Genomic DNA, 15,082 nt, shown 5'->3' with positions numbered 1-15,082 from the left:
GATTTAGCATTTAAATATCATTATTATAAGCTTGTCTCAATTTAAAAAAGCAATTAATCGCATTAATTACAGCAAATTGTGCAATTAATTTGTTAATTTTTTTTAATCGATTGACAGCCCTTTACTTATTTGAAAATGCAATTTGTGGAAAATTAGAGTTCAGAAAATAATTTCATGGTAGCCTATCTACAGTGACAGTTAAAGAAATCATAGACAGTAAGGAGTACCTAAGAATATGTGTTTTGTGAGCAAAAACCTTCATTTGTAAAGTAGTAACTAAAGCTGTCAGATGAATGTAGTGGAGTAAAAAGACCAATATTGCTTTTCTGAGATGTAGCGGAGTAGAAGTAGAAAGTAGCATGAAAAGAAAAGTAAAGTACCTCAATTTGTACTTAAGTACAGTACTTGAGTAAATGTAGGCTAGGCTACTTAGTTACATTCCACCACTGGTTTTCTAGTGTGCATAACAGCAATATAAACCCACCACCACGAGCACCAGTCAGTCGGTAGCCTAGCCTAGCCTAGCCTACTGGGTGTAACAAGGAAACAGACGCCCCGTGTGAGAGCAGCGTGTCAGAGCCGCCTGTTAGCGGCACTGCAGATGGACTAAAGCAGAGTCAGCTCTGCCACATCCTCCCCCTTCCTCACACACACACACACACACACACACACACACACCATGGACGAATTTCTCTCATCCTAGCGTCGCTACAATTAACCCTCATCGGCTGCGTTTAACCTATACACGCGACCTGACGATAGATAACTCGGATTTTTGGACGCTGTTCAGTCGGTTCTCACCGCTCTGGAGCAGAGCATGAAGCGGCTTTTTGTCAGAGCTGTGCCGGACAGAGCCATGAACCCCTGGCTGCTTTTGGCTCTCCTCGGACTCTGGTAAGTGTGTCTATATTGATGTGAAGGGGGGCAGGGGTATGTCTCCATTATGATAAGAGGAGGGAGGTTTGACAGGGGTGGGGGAATGGTTGCAGATGTTGCCGCCTCCTCCGACAGGAATCGCTGCATCTTGTTAAGGTGTTCTACCGGTGATCACAGTGCAGCGGGTCATTGTCTTAGCGGGGGTGGGTAGGGGCCAGGGGGGCCCTATAGAGGAACACATTTGATCCGGGAAATGTTTGTTAAAATGAACCCACCTTGAGCCATAGATCTGCATTTTCCTAATCTGTGCGGAACCCATGTGATTTGATTTATAGAGTGTGTTTTTGGAGAGAAAAAAAACAGGGTGGGCTTTATTAGCCTACACCTGCATCTGAGTATTTTTCTAGAGGGTCTGTCACAGGGGCATAGGTTTTGTTTCAACATTGGGGGGGCACATAACCAGGGGGCTGGGTGTCCTCCCCCAGAAAATTTGGAGAGTCAAACACTTCATTTCCTGTGTCAAAAATCGTTGAGAAAATACTGTAGGCGATTTACTGGTAAAAAGGATATTATATTATATTATATTTATAGTATCAAATCATGACAAGAGTTATCTCGAGACACTTTACAGATAGAGTAGGTCTAGACCACACTATAATTTACAAAGCCCCAACAATTCCAGTAATTCCCTGCATCGACCCTGGAATATATACGCCTATGGTCCGTCATATGGCAGAATATTATGTGGGCTATTGATGGACGGGCGAGTGATGATTTAGTACCTCAGAAGACATCACTTCCCTCACCCCCCAACAGGAAACCTCTGTCAGCTGGCCACAGAGGTGTAAATTGTACCCTGCTAAGGACATGCCTATGCTCTTCCAGATGACAAATGTGAAAAGATGAAGCAGAAGCTGCTGATCCGCAGAGTAGACTGTCAGTCCTGGACCTGTATTCAACATTCATCATTCTGCATATTACTCTCTCAGACACTTTAAGGTCACCCGACAAAGTGAGATTTGGAGCCTGTCTTAGAAAGCTCTAATTAAAAACAAGAAATTAATTAAAAAGAAAAAAAATCATGGCGTTTGCCAGATTTGCTACTATATTTCAAAATAAAAGTGCTAAACAAATTTTAAAAGTTAACTTTTTCTTATTCCATTTACCAATGTGCCTGTCTTTCAAATGCACAGTCGATTGTTTTACATGTTTGCATTTAGGGATCTGTTAGATTGAAATCGAAACGTAGTGTGTGGCAGAACTCAGAGTTGTACTTAAAGTCACAATGTGTTGACTTTGTATACCTCTGACTTTAAGTACAACTGTGAGTCCTGCCACATCCAGAAGTACTCGAATGATACCGGCTGTTGTGGCATGTGTGCGAAGCGGACGGTTTTAGCTTGCGAAGCAACCACTTGAACAAATGACAGAAAAGTGCCTGAAGAAAAACATGCTGAAACAAACTGAACTGGTGCTAAAAAAAAGTCTCAAGGGCTCCAGTTGAATCAACACATCGAATCGAAGCGAGAAGATTCAGCAGAACTCTGCCTCGCCAGCTTTTAAACTTCAGATGAACTCAAGCAGCATCATCCACCACAGCTCAGTGCTAAAGGCAGAGCCACAGTGAAAAAAACTGTCTGTTCTGTAATGAACTGAGTAAGAAAACTCCCAACATTTAAGTAGAAATACAAAGTCCCGTTCTTGTCCCGCATGTCACCGAAACGTACATTTTGTAACCCCACCCACCATCTTTCTTTAACCCTAACTGTCCCGTTCTTGTGCCGCATACGTTCCGACCATAGACCGTTAATATTAATGGACAGAGCATGTGTGACGTCACCCATTGGTTGGTGGAGATCTGCTATCCATCATCGAGTTTGCCGTTACGGGTGACGATTTTAGACAAGTGAGGGAGGAGCCACGTTACGTTACACACTTTCACTGGCAATCAAATCATAGCCACGCCCGAAAACACCCCCTGCCTTATCGCCGATTTTAAAATCAACGAGACCATAATTAAAAAAATTATCATTCTGTGTTGCAGAAGACTTCAAACTAGCGATTGAGACCATAAGCTCATTATGAAAATGTTTACTGAGGTAATAAATCAAGTGAGAAGTGGGTCACTTTCTCATAGACTTCCACAGAAACCGACCTCGATAGAATGCAGGTTTAAGGCACTTCCGCATTTGCAGCACTTCGCCAAACCGGATGCTTTGTCCATTAATATTATACAGTCAATGGTTCCGACCCAGAATGTCAAACAGTGATGCCAAGAGTGCTGACCAAGCGCGTCTAAATATGACGCTAAAGCAGACTTTTTGCATCACTAACAAAACGCCAAAGCCACCTGACCGAGCGTCACTTTTTGACATGATGGGAGTGAGAATGTGTTAGTATATCCACAGCAGCCATGTACAGCTCAAATAAAATTAGTTTTGGCCATAATGTTGGTTAAGGGAATATGGATCTAACGGCGGTGCTAGGCACAAAGTGAAAGGTTGTCTTCAAATTCATTGGGAATAGTCCTCCATTAATATCCATAGCAAATTTCATGGCAATCTTCCGTCAGCTGCCCAGATATCTTGTTCAAGGTGTTTGCAGGACACAGGCAGATTACCAGACCAACCGTACCATCCTTAAGCCCCACTTCTGGGGGGGGAAAAAGTAAAAAAAATATTATTCTAAATTTGTGGCAACAAAATTGCGGAAAGGTAAGCTATTTTTATCCATTTTTTTTTTAACATTGAGCAGACATGAATCAGATGAAATGACATGGTATCGTAGTGAGTCATGTACAGTATTATTTCTGTTCAAGTGATAGCACAGAGTGGTAAGGTTCGTTTCTGCTGCACTGGGTTATTGTGCCATGGTTGAGGTCAGGTCCTTGGAATTAGAAGTCTAAGAAAGGTAATTTAACAGCCTGGGCTGAAGTCCTCAGGTCTCTTTACAGTATCAGGTCCATGTTCATTATCAGAAAAGCAGCAGTACACCTTGGCACAGACTGAGAGTTCAGCCATGTGTAACCGCCTGCAATAGACACAGCAGGGCGGCAGGAAACCCACTGCCTACAGCTGTTTAATTCCCAAGTTACAATCCTAAAAATGCTCTTTTCATTTGGATTCACTAAGCATTCTGCTGCTCTAAATTCACTGGGTGTTTGTGACTTATACCCTAAAGCTTTTCCTAGAATAAAAATATGTTCTCCTTTAGTACTTCACAATGTAGAAACAGAACATGAGAAGTGGCTTTATTTAAAAGTAATCCTGACTATATATATATATATATATATATATATATATATATATATATATAGTGTTCCAGTGTTTGCAGAGACAACTGATTGTTTGTTTGCTGAAATAAGCACAACATACTTTCATGCTTTATGAGCAAAATCTGGCTTTTGTCCTTGGAGAGCACTACTACGGTGAGGCTGCACCTTCTTGATAAAATGAGAATAACGATTTTTGGAAGAATTGAGATCATGATTCTCTCATGATTCTCAGGGAAAGTATTTATTTTCTATAACCAAAACAAATGATTGCTATTTCCATCATTGCATTTCTTGCCTGTAAAAGTGTCAAAGAAACCAAGCAAGCATATGGACTTATACAACATTCATTAAATTACCAACACGGTCAGCAACATACCTCCGACTAAAACAAACAAACAATTGCTATACCTATCCCTCTATCTATCTATATCCATATCAACCCACCATATATGGTAAAAAAAAGATGAACGACACGTCTCCACTTTCTATTCATCAATTATTAATAAGTGGATATGTTTCAGCCATTTTTTTCCAAGTGGCCACTCATGTTTTTGATGCGTAAAATCGCCATTCTGGCAAAAGGAATATCAAAACAAAAGTCCAAAATACCAGAACACTAGGAATAACCAAAGCACTAGGAATCAAACTGCAAAGGGAGCGATGCAGACAAAGAAAGCAGACAAAGAAAGCACAGAGACTAAATCCACAAGGTAATGAGGCTAGTAATGAGGGACTGGTGGCATAAGGGCTGATGAACAGGTGAAACACATCAGGGCGGGGGTGCCAATCACAAAGGCGGGAAAACACACAAGGCAGGAAGTAAACAAGACATGACACAGGAGAAACAGAGACTACAAAATAAAACAGGAAACTGAAGCATGAAAACATACACAAGGATGAAACTAGGAAAACAGAACAGACATGGGTAAAACATAACCTTGAACAAATAACAGGAAAACAGTAACACACAGGGAATGAATTGACAAAATAAAATAGGAAACTACTGAAAACAGCAACCATGACACATCCGGCCCAACAACGTAAAAACAGGACAGCTCGAACTGCAAACAAGGTCGATGAATTTTTGATCCATGGAGGTTTTATATTTGTTCAACTTTTCATAGAGCCTAGAAAACCAAGCCACTGAGGATCTTCCACCCTTAATGGAATAAAATTGGGTGCAGCACTGAGTCTTTGGAGTATTGAAAACCAATGCAAATGTATACTACACTTAAGTTTGACCTTTTTCATACCAAAACAAACAACTTGCTGTATTGCTGCTGCAAAGCCAATCCATACCTGCAAAAACACTCTTAACATATAGTTTCTGGCATTCACAGACACCCACTGAAATATTTGGGCTATATTATTGCAAATGACCTGTCTGATGATAAGGATATCTATAGGCAGCGTCAGAAGCTGTATGCTCAAGCGAACATGCTGTGTCGTAAGTTTAGCATGTGCTCTGTATCTGTGAAGATCTCACTGTTCAGAGCGTATTGTACACCTTTGTATACTTCCTACCTGTGGTGTTGTTATAGGCAAGGCAGCATTAGAAAACTCATAGTGGCTCATAATGACAGCATAAGGCTGCTGCTGAGAGCTCCAAGAAGCTCCAGTGCAAGCCATATGTTTGTCAGTGTCAGGGTACCTACCTGCTCTGCTTTTTTACGTAACCTGATGTATAGATTTATGTGTAGGGTATCTGAGTCAGAAAATAACTTGATTACTGTTTTGACTAACCCTCTACGCCAGGGGTCACCAACGCGGTGCCCGCGGGCACCAGGTAGCCCCCAAGGACCACATGAGTAGCCCTCAGGCCTGTTCTAAAAATGAAAGTTGAATATTGATACCCACCTTGTTAAGTCATTGTTGATAATTATTGTGAGAAATCATTAACATGACCAGTGTCTTCACATAAATGAGTCTCATTAATCATTAATAATCATAACTAAAGGCAAACTGAGCAAATTTGTTATTTCAGAAGAGTGTATCAAACTGGTAGCCCTTCGTATGACTCAATACCCATAAAGTAGCTCTCAGTGTCAAAAAGGTTGGTGACCCCTGCTCTACGCAGTTCTGTCAGATTTACTTCCAGGCGGTGGAACCATTGGCGAACATGTCTGTATGTCAGACACTGAATTTTGTGGAAGATTTTGTATTTTATGTTATACTCTGTATAAGTATAAATATTGTACATTTTTGTGTCTGACATTGTTTCTGTTTTCTAACTCACAGTGCAGCGTTTGGGCCCAGTAAACAGGAAGAAGAGGACTACGAAGATGTGCCCATAAATAAAACTTGGGTCTTATCACCGAAGGTCTACGAGAGCGATGTGACTTTGATCCTAAATAAACTGCTGCTGGGCTACGACAACAAACTGCGGCCTGACATCGGAGGTAAGTCAAGTTCACCCTCTGGAAATGTGTGCTTTGTTTTAGCTATGTTACCACAAAAGAGTAGAAGTGTGAAAAATAGCCTTGTGCAAATTACAACAGCTGCTGCTGTCAGGACAGAAATTTGTATACAACCTTGTTCCACTTTTAAAGTGATTAATTCTCCTTACTAATGAAAAACTCATAAGTGATAAAAAAAAAAAAAATGCTCTTCATCAAAACTAACATAGGTCGCTTTAAGGATCTATCTATTTGCACAATGTGCTAAGATAAGATAATAATAATAATAGTAATAATAATAATAAAGATAAGACGTTGATGCAATAGAAATACATTAATGTGTATTGTAACTTTAGTTAGTTATTTCATGGTTTTACACATCAGTAGGGTGACCAGACATCCCGAAAAATTCAGGACATTCCTGAAATCCAAACAGTTTAGGGCAAAGTCTCAAGAGCAGACTCTCGAGTAGTTCTAGTCTGATAGAACATTAAAAACTGTTCATTGTGATTGAGTCCCGTCGGCTGCTCATTGGCTGCCACAGTACGTAGGCCCTACGGAGGCGGCTATGCGTGAATTTTGATAACACGCATTGCTATTTTTCATTCATTCATTCATTCATTCATTCATTGTTGAAATGGAGACGTCAGACGTCAGTCTGCATGCTAGCAGCAAACTACATATAACTAACAGCACAACTGTACAGACCCACACTTTGGTCTCATCCTTCTTTAAGTGGGAGGATGACTCCATGTATGATAAAACAGCTGCTGCTGAGCTGACCACTGTGTGACCCACCAACAGTCATACAGATTGCTTGACTGTGCTATGAAGTTAACGCCAAATCGGTACTCTGACTCGGCTATAGCTAAACACATCTGCTGCGGTCGCACAAAAGCAGCAGAGTTTTGAAATTCATGTTAAGTGCAGGCAGCCACGAGAAGGAGTGATTGGATTGGATGTTGCTGATGTTAAAGCGCAGTCATTGTGTTCGTTTTATTTGTTTGAGATTGAGTGTGCACCGACTGTAGCAGAACAGAATTCTGATTTATTGAGTGGTTGTGTAATTGTGACATGTTTTGTTGTCTAAAACGAGTTTTCAAGTCAAATGTTTCTGGAATATTCTACAAAATTTGCTTTGCTTGATAGTACATAGTGGGCAAATGAGGGTTCAAAGAGTCTTAGATATTGTGTTCCTAATACCAGATATATATGGAATAGCTTCTAAAGTACTGAAGTTATTGAGTTTAAAGCTGGACATTAAAACAAACATTTGCTGAGACTAAGTGACATGATTGTTTCATTAACAATGTAATAGTAGTTTTTTTTTAAATGCATTTTTGCACAATTTGAAATGTCAAAATTTGATGCAGTCCTTGTCCTTTTTACACCTGCGTCTTTTTCAGAGGGTGGCCCCCGGAGTGTGACGCAGCTTAAATAAAGTGACATCACTTGGCACCAACGATGCAGGGAATTGACCACGCTTGCAAATATCAATGCAACTTGAATTGCCAAACAAAGAAAAACCAGCAACAGCAAAAGATTGAGTTTTCTGACAACTCCGTGTGTATGCATCTAATCACCTGAACACCACTGTCTTGTGCTTCAATAGGCAAAAAGTGGGCTTACACTAACCGAATTGCGATAGGATGCTGCTTGTTGTTTCACTTTAGGTTGATCAGACAGGCAGCATCTTTTTGGGAATCAGCTAACAAACATGTACGAAAGTTAATTCTGTCTATGTCAGTGCAGTGTGTCTTCTGTTATGTTTTTTAGTGAGGCCGACAGTGATTGAAGCAGCCGTGTATGTCAACAGCATTGGACCAGTGGACCCCATCAACATGGTGAGAATGCTTTTTCTGATTTCCCTTTGCTTTTCCTTTGCTGATATAATGGGAAATTTACTGATACATCCCCTTACTAATGTTAAATAACCTGCACATACAACCTACAATGAAATTGTGTTTTTACAGTATTAGGAAGTCATCAGGATTCATCCTCTGGGTACCATGAATGTCTGTAGAAATATGAAAAGCAATACATCCCATAGTTGAGAGCAAAAGTACATTCTTTCAAAGTTCCTTGGCACTGGTATTTTAACCCAATGTCCACAGATGAGTTTTTCCAGAGCTTTCAACCTCCATCCAGTGAGATGCCATTACAATTTTCAAATTTAATGGCAATTCACACAATAGTGGTAGAGAGATTTTAGTCTAAAAAAAAAATCAGGAGATCACCAAGTTATTAGCATTTAAGAAAGGTCAGCGGATTACTAAAGCAATTAGCATTAATGAAAAGTCAGGGGATCACTAAATTATTTACAGTTCATCCTGAGGCGAACATCTGAACCAAATTACTTAGCAATCCATCCAATCCAATAGCTAATTAACTATTTACTCTGGGAATTCTTAAAGTAACCGTTTAGATATCTTCTGTATATTATTCTTTAATTGGCTTTATTTGCATGTTTTTCCAAACTCTGCAGGAATACACCATTGACATCTTCTTTGCCCAAACATGGTATGACAGCCGACTGAAGTTCAACAGCTCGATGAAGCTGCTCATGCTCAACAGTAACATGGTAGGCAAAATCTGGATCCCCGACACATTCTTCAGGAATTCCCGCAAATCAGATGCCCACTGGATCACCACTCCCAACCGCCTCCTGAGGCTGTGGAGCAATGGGAGAGTCATGTACACACTGAGGTAGGACAGTTATGCAGCCAGTTTGCTAAACCGTTTGGTAGCCATTTAAAATGTTGTTGATTTTAATAAACTATCAACTCTTCAACAATCTTTGTTGTTTGTGCAGCTTTAGTGTGTGTATCTGTATTTATATCATTTAGCTCTGTTTTAGGTCTTGATCTCTTTAAGTTTAATTCAATGGTCTTTTTGATGTAATTACAGAGAAAGCATGAAGTACCTTTTACTATGTTCAGTCACACTTTCTCTGTCACAATTCTGTTTTTGTCAGGTTGACTATTAATGCGGAGTGTTACCTTAAGCTGCATAACTTTCCAATGGATGAACACTCGTGTCCACTGGAGTTTTCAAGCTGTAGGTGGTCAAACGTTTTCCCCTCCCCATTTCGACTTCAACTTCCGTAACTTGCCCAGAGGGAGAAGCTTCTGTGCGGGCTAGCATAGTTGCTAAGCCATTGTTCCTTCTCCTTGCCAAAAGGCTCATCTGCTTGAGGCTGCCCTCTCTAAGCCTGTACCAATCTATCATCTGCTCCACCAGCGGAGAGAGGAGGTCACACAGTCCCATTTTCTCTGACAGACCTAATGAATTATGCACCTTCTCCCTGTCTGATTCATGTTGTCTGTGTCATCCTCCATTCGTCTCCTGCATTGTACTTTAGCCTCTCATGTCTTGTCATGATCTTAATCTTCCACACAGTAGTGAAAAATGCAATACCATTCCATGGAGTTGAGAACAAATGTCCGGACCAGTGCAGTCACACTAAATTTCATGAAATGAGCATAAACATCGACAAAAACTACTGGACGAATAAAGAAACCTTCCCTGAAAAACTACATTTTAAAATTTTTCTTATTAGCAAGCATTATCTGGCAGTTGTGCAAAAAAATGCTCTCCTAGTAGCAGTGACAGCAGTAGTGTGACATTGTTATACCAACGCACATCTAAAAAAGAGGGAAGTGTGATCGAAAGCAAAGCGTGTGACTTTAACACCAGGGACCTTGGACTATGTCCTGTCTTCTACTAAAAGTCAATACTGGTTTCTTTTAACTATTAAGAAAATGCTTCCCATAGTTTAACCATGAACACAGTATTTCCCTAACCGTAACCAATTGGTTTTATTTGCCTATAATATAATGGCCTTAAGATTTGCATAAGATTTCGTACGATATAATACGAAGCCGATCATGAGAATGCGTTGATTTGTTTCAAGGAGAACTTCTTTGTGTAAAATAATTCAATTTAGAAGCACTATAAGCTCAAGTCAAATACAACACTGAAACATCACTACAAACGTATTAAGTAATGAAAGGGAATTTCTTTCCTCCATTATAGACGCCAGGTAGAGCAATTACTTTGACACTAGGTATTGCCTGGGAGTACACACTGGGTCACATCTGCACAAACACCCTTCTACTGTATATTAGGCTACAGGTATGCCTATCAAAGCACACGTTTACCCACCATACACAGAGTGTTATATGCATTGGAAGACATCTTGCTCATTTGAAGAAATTTCTTGAGACTGGGCAGGTCCGTTCCATCTTGAATGCGCCCCTTTGCCTTGCCATGGTGCAATGTTTCCTTGTGATGTACAGTACACTCAATGACAGATCTATAGGCATCAGAAAGGCTTCTAATTCATTTATTATGTGTCTGTCTTGGGGGGCGGGGTGGGGGTTGGGGTGGGGGGGTTTCTGTAGATGGTTATCCCAAGAATGAGATCATGTACCGGTGGCAGAGACGGGCGGTGGAAGTGGCAGACCAGCGGTACTGGAGACTCTACCAGTTTGCCTTCGTAGGGTTGAGGAACTCCACTGATGTGGCACACACCCAGTCAGGTAAGAGATTATGGCCAAGGCCTCTTACATGTTGCCGGTTTCCAGTTTTACATGAAGCACTGATACATCAAAAATTCAGACTAAACCAGACCTTTGTATGTGTGCATGTCTACCCTATTGTAAAACTTTCAGGGGAATATGTAATCATGACAATCTTTTTTGACCTGAGTCGGAGAATGGGCTACTTTACCATCCAGACCTACATTCCCTGCAGTATGATCGTGGTCTTGTCCTGGGTCTCGTTCTGGATCAACAAGGATGCCGTCCCAGCCCGCACATCTCTAGGTCTGTTAAGTTCTTATATTTCATACACAATTAAACTGAGTCAGAGTCCAAATGTGCCTGGTTCTGTAAATGGCTGTACTGGAAATCTGATCAAATCACACCCACACAGTCCTGATGAAACAGATCAGCTGAGTTGTTGCCTGGTTGTTTAACTTGATTGTCGCTTATTTAGTCATGAATAATATTGCTGTAGAGAAATACTTATTATTTGATGTTTAGTGGCTTTAAAGTTGTACTATATAAGTTTCAATGATTACCCAAATGCCAGGAAGAGGTAATTTTTCAAGATGTAGGGTTAGGGTTTGGGGGCTAGGGTTTAACTGCCCACACTAACCCATTTCTCCCTTTTCGGCAAGGAATACCAAAGGGACAAGATTAATCTAACATTGAGTCCAACTTTGACACAAGCCTTCTTTGCTACGGAACTTCACTGATTTGTTCTTTGGCTGTTACATAAATATTCTGCCAAACTCATCATGTAGGACACATACTTTAAATACCGGTAAATGTAGATCAAAAGTATTGGATATTCCACTGAGGAATTTGTCTCTGTGACTCCATTTAGGTATAACCACAGTGCTCACGATGACAACTCTAAGCACCATCTCCAGGAAGTCCCTGCCCAAGGTTTCCTATGTCACTGCCATGGACCTGTTTGTCTCTGTCTGCTTCATCTTCACCTTCGCTGCCCTCATGGAGTATGGCACTCTGCACTACTTCACCAGCAACAGACAGACCAAGAAGTCTAAATCCAACAATAACACACAAGTACCTACCACTCATTTTATTTCCTCTTCTTTCTTTTTAACCTACTGAATTGTTTGTTTTCAGGCTGTTCTCATGAGACATACATGCATACATACAAACATACAGTATAGCTTTGAAAAGTTAGGCACTGTTAGTTAGCATTCCACATATTTCTTGCTGTATGTAATGCTGCTGTATAAGAACGATATGGGCTGTGTCGGAAGGAGGTCAGGGTGGTTGGGTTACCCTGACTCTAACCCTTAGTAACCCTAACCCTAACCCAGCGCTTTCAAGTCGGAGGAAACCATATACTTGCACCCAGGAAATGCATGTTAATTCATCAGGAGTGTTTTAATCAAAAAATTATTTTCCCTAAACTTAACTAATGGTGCCTAAACTTAACAGTCGTCTCCACGTGACGCTCAGTTTTTCTCGGCTTAACTCAATGGCCATGGTCCCTGAATGGACCGTCATCTGGCGGTGCCTGTACCCGGCTAACAGTCCCCTATTGACGGCTAAACGCAGCTACAAACTGCCGTTGATTCGACGGAGCTCTGCAGCCGGCGTCACAGAGCTCTGTAGCAGTTAAACACAACTAGCAACTGTCGCTCGGTGCCACGAAACTCTGTAGCCGGCGCCACGTGACCATCTGGCAGTCGCCTAGTTTTGTAGGATATCATACGAATTGGTGTGCATCATTTTCTGTACTATACTGTATCGAACCCGTTCATGAGAATGCGTTGGTGTGTTTCCTTCACAGCAGAAAGCACCCAGCATGATGAATATCCGACCTGGCACGTCCCTGCTGCAGATGAACAACATTGTGCCCTATCACGAGGAGGCTGACTATGCTTACGAGTGTTTGGATGGAAAAGACTGCACCAGCTTCTTCTGCTGCTTCGACGACTGTCGCTCAGGTGCTTGGCGCGAAAACAGGATGCATGTGCGGGTTTCCAAGATCGATTCGTACTCACGAATATTCTTCCCCACTGCTTTTGGCCTTTTCAATCTGGTTTATTGGATTGGTTATCTGTATCTGTAAAACCATTACCTCAAAGAAGGACAACTGGAGTTTGACATATGCAAGCATTTTACATTAGCATAGCTGCTCTTGTAGCATCAGAAGTATTAGCTACTTAGCAAACAAGAAACAATATTAGAGAGCCCCTATTATACTCCTTTTCAGCGTCTTGGGGTCTACACGAATAGGTTTACATGCTTTGATGTTAAAAAAACATATGTTTCTCATACTGCCCATTGCTGCAGCGCCTCGACCTGAAACGCTTTGTCTGAGATCCTGGCACCCCCTTCCCAAAAAACCCTGGCGAGGATTTTCAGGCAGTTTAGAAAAAGTGCTTTCTGTGGAATAAAACGTTAAATTTGTACTTTACACATCTATTAAACACACAAAATACTATATAACACAGTAACAGACATGAAAAATCCAAAAAAAGCATAATTTAGAATTTTAAATTATGAATTGACATTGCCTTGTGTTTTACTCGCGCTCGGGATGAAGTATGGCAAATGTCCCTCAATCTGTCTAACACCTTGTTCCAGAGCAAGATAGGTCAACAATTACTGGTTAATATGCCATAAAGTATAGCATGTATATTCATTGTCCCTAGTGGATTATACCTAATGATTATGGTGACCTATTGACCTTTTAATTGTTGCCGGGGGATTGATCCCGTTTTTTATGACTGTTTAACCTTAACATGACCCTGAGCTAATTGAAGTCCTTTCCTCGTGGTATTTAGTACGTTTACATGCACACTAATATTCCACTTTTAAATTTATCATGCCAGTAAAATTATGGTTTCTGATAATTTTGGATTAAGGTTGGCAAATACCCAGATTTACTTAGCTCTAATGCGTACGACTGTCTTGCGTCTTTTATCTCTTCGTATTCTTTTTTATCAACCAAAAAGCAACATTGAAACTATTTCAATACATTTAGGCCTCATTTTTACCCAGCATTCTGTCACTTTCACCAGTTAAAATGACAAATGTTGACTCTGTAACCCCTAACTTGCAAATGTTGGAATTTCAAACCTCATAGGATTTGATAATTAGCCTAGAAATCTAGACGCACCCTACCGGCAGCAAATGTAATTTGCAGCCCAGAAACCAAACTCTGGCCGGGCCAATCACATCGTGTATAGAGTCAGTGGACGGACTTATGGCTGCTGCTGCTGCTGCTGGGAACAGCTTTCGAATCGGCTTTGGCCGTGACTCTGGAAGACTTGGAGTTAAGCTTTTATTTGAGAAAAGAACAAAGAACGGCCCTGAAGTCATTCTTTAAAAAGGAAGACTTATTAAAAGTTTTGCCAACCGGATACGGCAAAAGTTTAATCTATCAACTAGCTTTGCTACCTTCTTCGTTTCTCTGCTTGGTTGTAGCACTATCCTATTGCGTACAGAGGGAATTTGAAAGACAACCGTTTATCCCGCCCCTCAGATTGAGCCCTGCCAATGGTGAGTTCCAAGACCCAACATCTTGATGTGGGTCTGGCTTGTCAGGCTATTTGATAATGATTTAAAAGAATTCTGGTAGAATAAGCAGATTTGACACTGGATTCAGATTTGTTGATATGCTGTCAAACCCTATACCTACCCATAGCAGCTCTGACCCCGGAAATGTTTGCACACGTAAAACTCCAGTCTACACAGAGGAGATATTGCCATCAAACCTGAAAAACATAGCCCAAATGTTTGTTTACTCTTTGCTACCGTGCTATTGATATTGTTGAGAAGCGGGAAAGTGGAAGGGAGGGATATGTTGTTCTCTCTCTTAAAGGTATAGTCCCTGATTTTCTTAGCGAGGCCAATAGCTCTTACGCTTTGGCTACATTGAACGCGTAACGTATGCCGACCTTTTTAACAGGCTACACCTGCTGTGCACACACGGCGTAGGACCGTGTGATTCACAGGAGACACGTAGAGCTTTTGCTTTGGCATTG

The 15,082-nt window shown here is 41.0% G+C and overlaps 1 protein-coding gene across 1 annotated transcript; it reads left to right on the top strand.

The window, feature by feature from the left end:
* Positions 1-563: 563 nt before the first annotated feature.
* gabrg1 (gamma-aminobutyric acid type A receptor subunit gamma1) lies at positions 564-14,256 on the top strand. The gene is made up of 9 exons (XM_028565820.1): positions 564-894; positions 6,389-6,549; positions 8,323-8,390; positions 9,032-9,252; positions 9,521-9,603; positions 10,950-11,087; positions 11,220-11,372; positions 11,938-12,140; positions 12,880-14,256. Exons 1-9 carry the CDS (start codon positions 818-820, stop codon positions 13,159-13,161), a joined length of 1,386 nt encoding a protein of 461 aa, XP_028421621.1. The 5' UTR covers positions 564-817; the 3' UTR covers positions 13,162-14,256.
* The last annotated feature ends 826 nt before the right edge of the window (positions 14,257-15,082 follow it).

The sequence above is a fragment of the Perca flavescens genome, chromosome 20 (genome assembly GCF_004354835.1).
Source record: "Perca flavescens isolate YP-PL-M2 chromosome 20, PFLA_1.0, whole genome shotgun sequence".
Lineage (NCBI taxonomy): Eukaryota > Metazoa > Chordata > Actinopteri > Perciformes > Percidae > Perca > Perca flavescens.
Note: the sequence above shows the minus strand (reverse complement) of the source record. Positions and strands in the feature narration are given on the sequence as shown.